At 41.7% G+C, this 15,746-nt stretch overlaps 1 protein-coding gene across 1 annotated transcript; it reads left to right on the top strand.

Moving 5' to 3' along the window:
- The first annotated feature begins 4,714 nt into the window (after nt 1-4,714).
- On the top strand, nt 4,715-5,650 carry LOC105094909 (olfactory receptor 4D9). Its single transcript, XM_010987012.3, has one exon. It carries the CDS (start codon nt 4,715-4,717, stop codon nt 5,648-5,650), a length of 936 nt encoding a protein of 311 aa, XP_010985314.2.
- The last annotated feature ends 10,096 nt before the right edge of the window (nt 5,651-15,746 follow it).

Below are 15,746 nucleotides of genomic sequence, written 5' to 3'. Positions count from 1 at the left end.
CTTCCCTCTTTAGTGTGCTTGGGTTTCAATGCAACGTGCATAATTCTGCACTTTCAAAGTATCATTCCCAGTCTTTGTAAAAAAGACAGCATCCATAGGAACCCACAATACCCATTATTATTTTGAAGTAATGCCACGCAGAAGTCGTTTCTGCATCTAACATTAGAGTACTATGTAGTTGGTGCAGGTTCTTGGTTATGGTACCGCTGAGGACTGCAAAGTCTGCTTTTCAAACTTTGCTTTATTTTCCCAAGTTACTTCTGACATGCTTTCGTGTAAGTAAGTCACTCTCAACCAAACTTTTCTCTCACCGTGTGCCGGCTTCTAACGCCACTCTCTTACACTTACATTCTACATTCACTTGATTTGCAAAGGATTTTTTTTTACTTTGCAGGAGTTTTTGGGAAGGGCTGATCAACACTGGGAAGAAATATAGTTGCAGTAATTAAAAGCATCAGACTTTGGAATAAGGCAGATCTCAGTTTGAGACGTGGCTCTACCAGCAGAGAAACTTTGAGCAAGTTACTTAATCTTTCCATGCCTTGGTTTCTTCCTCTGTGCAATCAGGATAATATTATCTATTTCACATGGATGCGACAGATTTTGGAAGTGATAAAATGAACATAAATATTCACTAAAAGCAAGTAAAAAATAATCCAAGCAGACCTCCGTTATTCTGCCCATATTTCTAGAATGCTGCGACCTTGAAAGTTGCTTAGACCCTCTCCTACCCACCCACCCACCGAAGCCTTACAGCCAGACAACTGGATTTCAGATTAAGGATTATAGTTTATTTTCTTTCTGTAATGGTTTTTTTTTTAATATCAATACCTGTATTTACAACTGCATACAGAAATCAATTTATTTATGTCTGTAGGCAGATGTGTGATACAATATTCTGACTTTTTTTAACATATGCCTTAGTTCAAATCCCTAAGCAAAAATGAAAAATACCGCTAGAGGATAAATGGCATTTTACACTTATTCCAAATTGTTGGGAAGAGGGTTTTGAACCACAGGATTTGTAGCAAGTTGAGCTCCTCTCAGTTAAGTCCCCACAAAGGGACCTGTGAGGCAGACACACCCACCTGGAGCTAGTGAGGGTGGGAAGCCACTGTCCAAACCAGAATCTTGAGCTGCTTTCAGTTTGCAAAACAGACTTGCAATCTTGCCTATGCCTTAGAAGAACCTGGCTTATGAGAAAGGTCTTACTATCATCATATTGTAGATAAATTACAATAGTACAACCATGTCCTGTGAACCTCACACACGTTGCGCAGGAGTTTGGTACTATGACTGAGTAACTTGCCCAGGGCCAAACCAGCTAGGAAGTGGTTAAACCCAAACTGCACAAAGAATTTGGATGTTCCACATATGTGTCTCCAAAATGCAAGTGTAGGTTATGATACTGTCCCAGAAGGCCTCCTGGACAAGGTTTACAAATCTTATTTGCCCAAATGGAACTGTTTTTCATGTATATCCCCATGATTTTGTACCCCCTTGCTTTTCTTTCTGCCGATCCCACAAACTGCAACACTCTTATTATCTTAACTGTAAATTCCTTAAGGAAAGGACCTATATTTGAGTCACCTCCCTTTCAAAAAAATCATCTCTATGTCATTATGATGGTTAAATTTGTGTGTCAGCTGGACTGGCTGCAGGGTACCCAGATGAGACATTGTTTCTGGGCATTTTCAGATGAGATTAGCATTTGAATCGATGGACTCAGTAAAGCAGATTAATTGTCCCCCCTACCATAGATTGACTCCCTCCAGTCCATTGAGGGCCTAAACAGAACAAAAGAGGGAGAGGCAGGAGAAACGTATACCCTTTATTCTTGCCTTACTGCTTGAGTTGGGACATCTTGTCTCATCACATCATTTACACCGTGGGCTCCCCTGGTTCTCAGATCACTGAACTGGACAGAATTACAGCATCAGCTCTCCTGGGGCTCTAGCCTGCAGGTGGCGGGACTTAGCCTCCACAGTGGCGTGAGCCAGCTCTGTACAGGAATTCTCTCTCTCTCTCCCTGTCTCTTTCTCTCTCTCTCTCTCATGTGTTTGCATATAGATAATGTAGGCTGTATACAGATATAGATATAAATCCTATTAGTCTTATTTCTGGAGAACCCACATACAGTCATGGAAAGACATCTGGAGGAAGGAGAGAAAATAGAAATAGTAAAGAAAGACAGGAGAGAGGAAAAGGGAGGGAGGGAGAGAAGGTGACACAGGGAACCCTTAATCTTGTCACGTGGTTTCTTGAGCAGAAGATTTGAAAACCATGCCCTTATCCTTCCAATATCCAAAAGAAAGATTCTAGAGTAAGACGCTGTCATCAGTTAAAATATCTCTGCATTCCAGATTAACCAAAGACTACTTTGGGGATGATTTCTCCACTTTGTAGTTATGGCAAGTAGTTAGTTCAGGGAATTTTAATTCTGGGATACTGGGCACCTGAAACCTTCTAGGATCGTTCTTCTGATCTGAAGACTCATTCTTATCACTCCAAATTGTTGAATGAAACACCAATAATTAATAACAATGGAATGAGAAAGGGGGCTCTTATCTCATTTTTTGGTGTGAGTAGAAAGGAGAGTGCTGCTTGGGGAACTGTGATCTTTAAAAGATTTTTTTTCTAAGATTAGAGGAGCAAAATTGGAGAAAAAAATAGAAGAATTAAAACCAGAATTGGAGAAAGAACTATATGTGGACAGCAGGGCAACTGCTTAAGACAAGAATTTGGGAGGACCTAAAGTAAGAAAGAGAGAGAGAGAGATAAGAAGATAGCGCTCAACAACATGACGCCATTTGCAGTAACATGGATGCTCCTGGAGAATGTCATTCTAAGTGAAGTAAGCCAGAAAGACAAAGGAAAATACCATATGAGATCGCTCATATGTGGAATCTAAAATAAATAAATAAATAAATAAATAAAAAACAGAAACAGACTCATAAACATAGAATACAAACTTGTGGTTGCCAAGGGGGCGGGGGGTGGGAAGGGACAGACTGGGATTTCAAAGTGTAGAATAGATAAACAAGATTATACTGTATAGCACAGGGAAATATATACAAGATCTTATGGCTCACAGCCAAAAAAAATATGTGACAATGAATATATGTATGTTCATGTATAACTGAAAAATTGTGCTCTACACTGGAATTTGACACAACATTGTAAAATGACTATAACTCAATAAAAAAAAATGTTAAAAAAAAAAAAAAGAAGAAGACAGCTCTCTGGTTGTAGCTGGTAAAGGCTATAACTTGACTTATTATAAAATAACCATTAGGAAAGTGAGTGGTCAATTAACTTTTACCTTAAGTGAAATTCACTCTTTAGACATGAGATTAAAATGTTATATAGCAATCTCCATACTTGTTTTTAACATTTTACCAAAGTACAACAGAAAAACTCACATGGAGCCTACAGTTCCATGAATTGTCACACAAGCTGAATGTATCTTTGCAACAAGCACCCAGATCAAAAAAAAAACAAAAAACAAAAAAAACAGAACATTATCAGCACCTCAAAAGTCTCCCTCATGTTCCCTTTAGTTTTGTGTATTTTTGTTCTTCATGTGAAAGAATAAGGGTGTGTGCACCTTTTTGTGTCTGGATTATTTGGCTTAATATTATGTTTGTGAGATTCATATATATTGTTCCCAGTGTTGGGAACATCCAGGGTAGATTATTCCCATTGTCGCATAGTAGTGTGTGAGTTTAACACAATTCACTTATCTTTTTTACTGTTAATGGGCATTGGTGTCATTCCTCAGTTTTAAGGTAATTCCAAACAGTGCTGCTGTGAATATTCTAGGATATGTCTTTTGGTGAACATAACATAGTGCACATACTTCCCAGGGGTGGCAAAGATTGTTCTTAACAGGGAGATAAGTAGATAAATAGGTAGATTGATTGATTGATTGATAAACAGATAGATCAATCTCCATCTTAAGATAATGAATAATAAAGATATAGATATTAGCATTAGTAGATATAATCAAACAGTAAACTGGTTATTTTATACAACCCCCAGCGTGTGTGAGGGTTTCAGTTGTTCCACATCTTCACCATCACTTGGTATTTTTCATCTTTTTCAACTTAGCCATTTTGGTGTGTAAGCAGTAGTTTCTTGCCATAATTTTAATTTTCATTTCCCCAATAATGAAGTTGAACTGGCATTTGGATATTCCAAGTGAAGTTTTGGTTTGTGCCTTTTGCCATTTTCTGGTTTGGGTATCTACCTCGTTTTACTGATTTGTAGAAGTTCTGTATATATTCTGGATGTGACTCTTTTCTTAGACATATTGTAAATGTCTTCTCCCATTTGTGAGTTCTATTTTAATTCTCTTAACGATGCTTTTTGTGAACACAAATTCTTCGTGTTGTAAAATTTATGCTTATTATTTACTAAGTATCATAAGTTACAGTAAAAGTAGAATTGAGTAGGTTCACAGACCTGCCACCTGTGTTTCAGTGGTCACAGTGATAGAACCTATCTGTTTGAATGACTCCAGTCAAAACCCAGGTCATCTTCTACCTAATGGCAGAATACAGAATTGCAGGCAGAGCCCGTACATGTAAAAGCAATTTCCTAGGCGAACACCAAATACATGGGACAGAAAGGACAACAGTAGATTTCATAACACGTTATTTAACGGCACTGTTATTTTTTACAGAGATATACCTGAAAAAGAATCTGTGCCCCAATGGATCAGGGAAATTATACCAGAGTGAAAGAAATTATTTTCCTAGGAATTACCCAGTCTCGAGAGCTAAGCTGGGTCTTATTTGTCTTCTTGTTTTCGGTGTACATGACGACTCTGATGGGAAACCTCCTCATCATGGTCACGGTGACCTGTGAATCTCGCCTTCACACCCCCATGTACTTCCTGCTCCGCAATCTCTCTGTGCTTGACATCTGCTTCTCCTCCATCACAGCTCCTAAGGTCCTAGCTGATCTTCTATCAGAGAGAAAGACCATCTCCTTCAATGGCTGTGTCACTCAAATGTTCTTCTTCCACCTTCTGGGTGGAGCGGATGTTTTTTCTCTCTCTGTGATGGCCTTTGATCGCTACATAGCCATCTCAAGACCCCTCCACTATATGACTGTCATGAGTAAGGAGAGATGCACCAGCCTGGTGGTGGCCTCCTGGGTGGGGGGCTTTGTCCACTCCATCGTGCAGATTTCCCTGTTGCTCCCACTCCCCTTCTGTGGTCCCAATGTTCTTGACACATTCTACTGTGATGTCCCCCAGGTCCTCAAACTCGCCTGCACTGACACCTTCACTCTGGAGCTCCTGATGATTTCCAATAACGGACTTGTCAGTTGGTTTATATTCTTCTTTCTCCTCATATCTTACACAGTCATCCTCATGATGCTGAGGTCCCAGGCAGGGGAGGGCAGGAAGAAAGCCATCTCCACCTGCACCTCCCACATCACAGTGGTGACCCTGCACTTTGTGCCCTGCATCTACGTCTATGCCCGGCCCTTCACTGCCCTCCCCACGGATAAGGCCATCTCTGTCACCTTCACTGTCATCTCCCCTCTGCTCAACCCTATGATCTACACCCTGAGAAATCAGGAAATGAAGTCCGCCATGAGGAAATTAAAGAAACGACTCGGGCATTCGGAAAAGATTTAAATTCTTTGAGGATGAGATAATACCAACATTTTAAAATAAATACTAAATTTTACTTTCTCAAAATGGGAGGAGATCATCTTAATGCCAAAAACAATTAACATCTACGGATACCATGGAGGCTTTTTTTTTTTTTCAGTGAAGGTGCTGGGGATTGAACCCAGGACCTTGTGCATGCTAAGCATGTGCTCCACCACTGAGCTCTACCCATCCCTCCGTGGAGTCTTAAAGCGGTTGGTCCCAGAGCATGTGCTGGGGAACTAAGGGAGACATTGATTCAAGGTGAGGTCCGTCTATGTCTCCTACTACCCACTTTCAATTATTCATTCCGTGAGTATTTACAGAGCACGTATTATGTGCCTGACAGTGCCAGGATTCAAACTGCTGCAAAAAGATTAAACATACTGTCTTAGAGGCATACAGCAAGATGCTTTCACGAAGATATGAACAAAGTGTTGGGGAAATATTGTAAGCACTTTACTTGGGAGTTTCAAAAGACATTTGGCAATAAGTAGATCTTTCCAAGGGTAAAAAGGCAGAGAGGGACAGTTCAAGCAAATAAACCAGTGTGTGCAGAGGGAAAGAACGGTGTAAGAGTGTGTCACATTTGTGTGACAGTGAGCCCGTTATAGCCACAAAGTAGCACACTCATGGAGTGAAGACCAGTGCTTGACATTTAAAAGGAAAACTGAGATGGAAGAATTCCATACATGGTCCCCTGAGCAACACAAATCTGCACTTTCTACTGGGGAGAGAGGATCCCCAGATCACTCCAAGACCGTGGTTTCCTCCTGGGCAGAAGGAGGTACAAGGGACTGTTCATACAGAAATACACTGATGTAGCAGCTGTAAGAATGCTCACCAGATGCTAACCACTCCTGTGGGAAGGAGGTGACTCCCCATCAAGTAGCACGTTATCCCAATCGTAGACCAGCCAGACCCAAATTTCTCATTGTTTCTGCACATGGGACCTCCCAACTCCTTGGCACTTTCCACTCAACCCATTAGAAGCTAAAGAAAGGCTAATAAAAAGCATGGCATTTTAATCCGTGAATCTGACATTTTGCTCATCTCTCTAACGAAAAGGAATGAGAACAGTGCTAAGAGAAGGCTTTTCTAATGATCCAGCTAATGTTTTGCTGGGCTGTATTCACATCACTGTACTATGTCTCCAGTTATGATAAAGTTCAAGCCATAGAAGCCAGCACTCACATCTAATCAAAGTGGATTAAATACTATGTTTAAAAAACATCCAAATTTGAAGTAGTTAAACACAATAAAAATGTATTTCCTGCTCATGTTACAGGCCAATGCTGGTCTTTAGAAAGAGCTGTTCCGTGCAGTCATTTAAAGAGGCAGGTTTCTTCCATGTTGGGCTCTGCCTTTCTCTAGATCCTGAGACTCCTCTACCTTTATCCAGCAAATGGAGGAAGGAGGAGAGGGTTAAGAATCACATGGGATGGAATACTATTCAGCCATAAAAAAGAATGAAATAATGCCATTGCAGCAACATGGACTGACCTGGAGATCGTCATTCTAAAGTGAAGTAAGCCAGAAAGAGAAAGAAAACTACCATATGTTATCACTCATATGTGGGATCTTAAAAAAAAATGAATATATTTACAAAACAGAAACACACTTGCAGACATAGAAAGCAAACTTATGGTTACCAGAGGGGAAAGGGAGTAGGGTGGGATAAATTGGGAGTTTGAGATTTGCAGATACTAACCATTGTATATGAAATAAACACATTTCTACTGTATGGCACAGGGAACTATATTCAATATCTTGTAGTAACACATAATGAAAAAGAATATGAAAAGGAATATATGTACATATCTGTATGACTGAAATGTTATGCTGTACACCAGAAATTGACACAACACTGTAAACTGACTATACTTAAATAAAAAGAAAAAAAATGATGCAGAGAGGAGAGGGGTGGTTATGAGCCAGTCCTGGGAACAGTGTGCATCACTTCTGACCATATTCCCTGGGCTCTGGGCTAGCCCTCAGTCCTGTAGCCCTGATTAACGGCAAGGGAGTCTGGAGAATGTAATCTTGCTCTGTTCCCAGCAAGAAGAGGAGAACATGCAGACCGGTGAACTTGAGGGATCTCTTCCACATACATGACTCATTGCTAAGAAATCACGATTGGATCAGATTGCAAGGACTAAGACATTGCCTCTGAAAAGATTTCTCTTCGTACACAGAAATGTTTGCTTGGTAGTACTACTGGACTCTTGGAAGGCACAGAGAACCAAATCAAAATGAGATATGAGGAAAAGAAACTTAATTTAAAGGAAGAGGGAAGTGATCTGGGGATGAGGATGACCTAGCCTAGCAGGTCAGATTCCAAATGACAGAACACTGGAGTAGCGCGCCCAAAGAAGATGTCTCACAGAAGACAGCCATCACTTATTCCCAGACTTTCCATAGGCTGGTTGTAAACAAACATACACTGATGCAGAAGCTCCTATAGAGATGAGGGCCTTATTCCTTACTGATTGTCCTTTTCTGTGTTCTGTTCTAATCCCACCACTCAGAAATGTTCTGAATTATTTTCCAGTATTAGACATGCTTCCCCCAAGCATAAAAATTCCAATAAAGGGGAGAAGGGGTATAGCTTATTGGTAGAGTGTGTGCTTAGCATGCTCAGGGTCCTGGATTCAATTCCCAGTACCTCCAAAAAAAAAATTCCAATAAAGACATAGGTTTGTCTCCAGCTGGATCCATCTGTAGAACAAATCCCCATTTACTGCCTGGTTCCATCTTTGCTCTGATATCATGGTTCTCCAGACCCTCTATATTTATCACAAGGATCACAAGGATGCCTTTTTTTCCCTGCCTCTCTGTTGACCTTACCTCCAGCAAAACCTTTGTAACTGGGCAAAATTTTAAGTAACCAAAGATCTATACAATCAGAGTTTATGTTCCCAAGTATAAGACCCCATAAATGACAGCACCCCACAAAAGCTGCCATGAAACTGCCTTGGACTGTTTACAACATGCAAAACAACGTGATAAAACACAGTGAGGAAAAGCAATTGAATTCAGGAGAACACCATTAAATTTACTTTTCTGCATGACATCAAATAATTACTCGGATTAATTTTTTTTTCTCCAGATAGGGACACTTTCTTAGGGAACTGTTAGATATTACACTGATTCTAGCTTATCCTACACAGATCCCATATATTTGGTCCTACCATCTATGATTTTTTTCTACATAAGGAACACTAATTTTAAACTTCCACAATATTTTTCATAAGTGAATAAATGTATTTATATACATGAACTGGCTGGTTTAGGAGTGATCTCATCATTCTGGACTTCTTTGACAAATTCAAGGAAGATTCAGGTTGTTCCAGCTTCATTTCAAAGATGCTACTATATTCGGCAGCAAAGAAACTATATTTAAGCACCCTGGAGGGGTCTGCAGTTTTGTTGCTTTGTCCTTGTTACTGTTGCATGATCTGTCTTTCAAGTCTGAAAAAGAATGCTGTCCATCTGTCACCACAACGCAGGTCTGGCTGCTCGCTGCTGGAAAGCCAAGAGAGGCAATAGAGGTTGCTGGAAAGGAAAGTTTGCTTTATTCTGGAAGCCGGCGACCAGGGAGGCAGAGGTGGGGGAGGTGGGACTCCTGTCCAAAGACCAGCTACCCTCCTTGCTGATCAGTGGGCAAGAGCTTTTAAAGGGGGGGTTCAGTGTGTACAGGAGGAGGGAGGGGGCTACGTGCAGAACAGGACCATCCGCTCTGACAATCTTCTTGAACTCAGTCATGAAGTGATCTGATCAGTGTCATCTTGGTAGGTTTAAGTATAGTCAATCTTCAGTCCCAGGGTCAGTTTGTTTCCATTTTTTGAGGCCAGTTCTGAGAATTGTGGCAGCTTCTGTCATGGCTACAGCCTGGTCACCATGTAGTTAACTTCCTCCACCTGGTGGGGTTTCCGTATCCACAAAGCAGCTCCAAGGATACAGCTCAGAATGTTATCTATAGCCCTTGAGGAGGAACTAAAGGTCCTTGACTTTGTTTAACGACTTTACTGTTATTATTTTGTTTTGCTTGACTCTTTCCCTTTGTTTCTGTATTTTCTTATTTCTCTGATTAAACTTATTGTTTGACTAAAGTTTTTCTACAGACAAGAGGCAGGCGGAGGACACGGCAGGGTGGGAGGTCGTCCTGGGAAGACCTCATAGGGTCCTGCTCCATTTCACACATAGCTCTTACTCAATGGCAGAATATCTCTTGCTGCCTAACATATTACCCCAAAACTTACTGGCTTAAAACAACACGTAGTTCTTAAGTCACAGTTGTGTGGGATGGGAATCCAGGCACGGCTTCGCTAAGTCTTCTGCATAGAGCCTCTCTCAAGGCTACAGTCAAGGTGTCAGCAGGGAGTTGCAGTCTCAACTCAAGGTTCAGCTGGGGAAGGATCTGCTTCCAAGTTCATGCACAGAAGCCAGAATCTTGAGCCATTGGCCTGAGGTCTTCTGTCCCTTCCTGGCTGTTGGCTGGCCGCCACCCCCAGGCCCTAGCCTTGTGGGCCTCTCCCACATGGCCACTTAATTCATCAGAGAAGGCAGTCAAGGCAGAGAAGAGTGGGTCAGCAGGACAGAAGGCACGGTCTGGAAGATGGAAGGTGACATCCTATCACTTTTGCTGTATTCTTTTCATTAGACGCAAGTCACTGAGTCCAGTTCACACACAAGGGGGCGGGGATGGGGGGAGCGTTGCCCAAGAAGGTGAGTCTCAGAGCAGGGACTGACAAGTTCTACAGGTAAACTATGAAAAACCATTGCAAATTATGGATGAAACCTAAAAGTAATTTATTCAGGAAGGGTTTCAAAAGACAAAAAAGGGGGGGTGGTGGCAGGGCATGGTAAGAAGTGTCAGAGGCATTTCAGAGATTCTGAGCCCTTGTGACAAGGGGAATGATAGTGTCAGCTACAGCAATGTGTGCATGATAACAGTGATCAGATCAATTTGAGACATTCTGTGTTGAAGGGGTGCAGTATACTCATGGGAGGCAATCCATGGACCCATGGCGAGAGACAAGCTTTCAGAAACGATGCTGAGAACAAGACGAGGGGGAAATGGGACTCTGGGATCACAGGGCCTGGAACATGGGAGGAGTTCAGTAAATATCTCATAATTAAGTGTTTAATAAACGAATGGCACCCACACACTTTGTCTGCTTATATACCCTCTGTGTGAGAAGTTTGGTGGAAAACAAGGAGAAGCTGCATTTCCCAGTCTTTATGATGCGTCTGATTATGTATATTATTAGGACAAGCAAACCATCTACCCTCAATAAAATTAAAAAAAAAAAAACGCGAATGGGCTGAAACACCCCCTCCTGGGAGTTCTATTTATTTCCCCTGAGTTATTACCCCTTAAGGAGACAGACTCCTCGGTCTGTGCCCTGTGAGCCCTTCAGACAAAGAGAGTTGGGTTCTAATCACAAGGTCTGTGAGGGGGTCATCGCCTCCCCTGCATTAGGAGAATTTCCAAACCAAAAGGTGCGTGTTTGCACCCACCTTCCAGCTCAAGTTCAACTTCTTAACAGCACTCGAGGGAGCTGCATCCCAGTAGGAGAGTCTGGCTACTCGAGTTCAAAAATCACATCGAAAAGTACTGCCTTTGGTGATCCTTCCATTGAGTCTGGGGCTCGGAGAGAAGCGCTCATGGCAGCAGCATGGTGGGGCAGCATGGTAGGACCACGTGGAGGTGGTTCTTGGAGCCTGCCCTCTGCCTCTGACAACAGGAGAGGAGGTACCGTACCAACCAACTCTCAGGTAGATGCATGTCTACCTTAAAGAGGAATATTCCCTGACAACCAATGGCTCCTAAGGGCAGTGTGTGCAACTGAATGTCCCACACTACTTCTTGCGTAGGGACTAGAGGGCTGGGAGCTTTAAGCGAGGTCTTTTTGTGACGTTGCGGCTTTTTGGCGTGTGCTTGTATGTCTGGTTGTACGTCCGTGCACGTGTGCCCATGCGCTACCAGTTTTTACATATTATTGTGGATTTCAGAAATCTTTTGAATGTTAATAATGTTCCTGGAAGGTGGAGGATGTGGCATAGTAAAGCTAAAAACTTTAGTAAAGCAGAGCAGAATAAATTAGCCCTTCAATATTAGGAAAGTGGCTTGAAGGGCATAAAGAAAAGGCCAGGTTGTTGAGAGAGATGGGGCAGCCAGTGCTTGGTCGACAGTGGGTTGGGAGTTTTCTGTTCTCTGTTTTCTTCTCTGCTACTGCAAACAGACACACTTCCACAAGGATTCTCATTTTACCCCCAACCCTCCGTCTTTACTTTCTTCACCGTGCGTACATTGTGTGCATGGACAAGCACCACTGTCAGCCTTTCTCAGTTGTAGCACTGATTTGATTACTTTCAAGACTAATTTCTGCACAGAACCTCGTGCCTTTGGGTTTCAAAGCCCCTTCCCTTGCCAACTAAAACTTGTCACTTGCCATCCGCCTCTATAAGGATTAAATCAGGAGCCGCTGCAGCTGGTGACCTCCCACACTCCCTGAAAGTTCAGGATGGAGACCTGGAATGAGGCGCTCAATGCTCTAGGAAAACTGGTGGAACAGGCCTTCAGGGAGTTAGACATTTTCAGAAGAAAATTTCATGAGCTCTAATTCCTGCCTCTCCTCATATCTAGAAAAGCACTAAAATCATTAATGGTGACATCTGCTCCTCATGACGAGCAGCAAGCCTCTGCCTAAGTGTGTGCTTGGCTGCACACGCCCCCTTCACTGAAATCACATACAATACTGACCTCCTCCCCTGCCTCTTCGGAACAGTTATTCAGAGCTGTCTGAAATGCCGTCTCCCAGGCTATAGCCCTCATTTTGCCCCAAAGAAAACTTAACTCACATTTCTCACACTGTGACTTTTTTTTTCTCAGTTGACACTTAAGAGTGGTTAAGACCACAACGGTAAACTGCCTCTGGAAATACTTGATCTGAGCAGCGTTCCTTGCTGCTACCAATCAGCTCTTAGTTTCATATCAAGGAACAGTTGAGATTTATAGTGAACTGAGCCTCACCTGTTGGTGAGCAATTGACAGAAGACAAGCTTAGACTAGCTACGTGGTAGCTGAGGCCAACAGTATTTAAAACAATTAAGCATTAAATCGCCAAAAGTCTAGAAATCACCTAGACCAATGGATCCATTTAATAGCGTTTAATATGGTGCAGACCTTGCCTTGACTTGAGGGGTAAATGCTCCCATCTTACTGATGAAAAACTTGAAAACCCTGGAGTTCAGATGCCTTTAAAGATTCCACTGTTGTTTCATGAAGGCATCAAGGCTCATGTCTTCCAAGCTGGTACCCTTCCTCTGTGCCTCCTTACTTCCCACCATAGTTCAAAATCAAAAAACAAACAAACAAACAACCTCTGTGTATTATCTAAAAAAACTGCACGTGTTCTGATCATTTTATGTTTAAAATCTTTCAAATTAGTTACTCTGCAGAAAATAACTGGCCCTTTTAAATACTAAAAACATTTGAAAAGGATGAAATCCTCTGGGAGTTATTGATGGATTAATACATTGTGGGGAGTGAGCCAAGAAAATTAGCTTTGTGTTGCTTGGGCTTCGAAGGAAAGAGAATAGGAGGAAGGTTAGTGAGGAGGGAGTTCTGCTCTGATGAGAAAATGAGACGGAAGTTACAGCGGGATCTGGAAAAGTCAGTAATTAACAGCAGGACAAGAAGGTGGCTTCTATACAAACAGAATAAGGGAGACAAAGAAGTGTCAAAGATGAACACAGCCTGACGCTGATGAAAGCAATGTTTTGCACAGAGTGACTGCAGGGGACAAGCTGGGGCTCAGTAGAGTCAGGAAAGTGAAAAATTGCAGAGCTGGTCAATGTCAATGCGATCGGGCCGGTCATGTCCGCCAGCCGGCAGGTATGGATGGTAGGGTTCTATCCCCCCACGGAGACGGGACAACAGAGGCCCCATCCTTCCTGATGAGTACAATCACGGAACGGCTCTGGGTCCTGGAGGCAGGCACTTGTCAGTTGCAAGAGATCTACGTTCACAATTGCAAGCCCCTTACTGTAAATGCCTAAAGAAGAGGCAGTCAGGCATCTCAGATGTTGGCTGGGACAAACAGTAAATTCTCCCAGCAGCTTTGTGCTTCCCCAGGCGGACATTTTCATGAGGCTGGGGTCATCCCAGGGACACCGCCTTACGCCTTGGGAAGCCGAGCCACAGTCTGCTCATCTCTCGGTGCAGGTTTGGATGGAGTTGTTAGGTACCTAGATTCTGCAATTCTCAGGAGCACAAGGAAACTGGGGCGTGATGGAGATGGTCCCTATCCTGATTGTGGTGATGGTTTCAAGGGTGTACCCATATGCCACATGGCAAAGCTCAACAAATTCTACCTTTAAATGTGTACAGTTTATTGTATACAAGTGACAACTCCACAAAGCTGATTTTTAAAAAAGGCTGCACAGGGCAATTTTGTTTTAAGCAGTTGGTGAAATCACAGTAGCCAGATGCCTGCCAACACCCAAAGCAGTACTTACTGTAAATGTCCTCTTTAAAACGGGGTGGGAAACAGGAGAAAAGTATCCGATTAGGATATATAGGAAATTTAAAAAAGTGAAAAAGTGTGCTCCTTTGCAAATTAGAAATGTTCTAAGTCGTTTCATCCTTTGGGATGCATTTTTTTAAGCAAGAGATTTTTTCATATTTTTTTTTTAATTGAAATACGGTCAGTTACAAGGTGTCAATTTCTGGTGTACAGCACAATGTCCCAGTCGTGCATATATACACATATATTCGTTTTCATATTAAGTAAGAGATTTTATTTCTTGGAGCAGGTTTAGGGTTACAGAAAGATTAGAAGGTCTGGAGCTCTTTCGCACACACCCTGTCCCAGCCAGCACCAGTTTCCTCTAGTACTAACATCTTGCATTTGTTAACGACTGATGAACCAATACTGATACATTATTATTTACTGAAGCCCACAGGTTGCATGAGGTCTCACTCCCAGCGCTGTGCCTCCTGTGGGTTTTGACAAATGCATGAATATCATGTGTCCATGATTAGGGCATCATATGGATTAGTTTCAGTGCCCTAAAACTCCCCTGTGTCTCACCTATTCAACCCCCAACTTCCACATCCCATCCCCACACAACCATTACTCTTTTTACCATAGTTTTATCTTTTCCAGAATGTCATATAGTTGGAATCATATGGTATGTACCTTTTCAGATTGGCTTCTTTTGCTTAGTAACATGACTGAAGATTCCTCCTTGTCTTTTCATTGCTTGAAAGGTCATTCCCTTTTATTACTGAATAGTATTTCATTGTACAAAAAATATCTGCTTTTTTTTAACATCTTTATTGTGGTGTGGTTCCTATACAGTAAACTACACGTATTTTAGATGTACAATTTGATGAATTTTGATAGATGTATATAGCCATGAAGCCACCACCACAATCAAGATAGCTAACATTTCCATCACTCCCCAAGAGGTGCAATTTTTGAATTCCCAATTTATCCCTTCCCACTCCCTTTACTCACTGGTAACTATAAGTTTGTTCTCTATATCTGTGAGTCTGTTTCAGTTTTGTAGATAAGCTCACTTCTATCTTTTTTTTTTTTTTTTTTTTTTTTTTTTTTTGGTTTCCACATGTAAGTGATCTCATATGGTATTTTTCTTTTTCTTTCTGGCTTGCTTCACTTAAAATGACAATCTCCAGTTCCATCCATATTACTGCAAATGGCATTATTTTATTCTTTTTATGGCTGAGTAGTATTCCATTGCATATATGTATATATATATATATATGTATATATATATATATATATACACACACACACCCCACATCTTTTTTATCCAGTCACCTGTCAATGGACATTTAGCTTGTTTCCATGTCTTGGCTATTGTAAATTGTGCTGCTGTGAACGTTGGGGTGCAGGTGTCTTTTTGAATTATTTTTCTCCAGATATACGCCTAGGATTGGGATTGCTGGATCATATGGTAAGTTTACTTTTAGTCTTTAAGGAACCTCCATACAGGACATAACTGCTTTTTAAATGCTAGCTTTGCTAATAGTTGCAATTATTTCCAA

The sequence above is a fragment of the Camelus dromedarius genome, chromosome 12, assembly GCF_036321535.1.
Source record: "Camelus dromedarius isolate mCamDro1 chromosome 12, mCamDro1.pat, whole genome shotgun sequence".
NCBI lineage: Eukaryota > Metazoa > Chordata > Mammalia > Artiodactyla > Camelidae > Camelus > Camelus dromedarius.
Note: the sequence above shows the minus strand (reverse complement) of the source record. Positions and strands in the feature narration are given on the sequence as shown.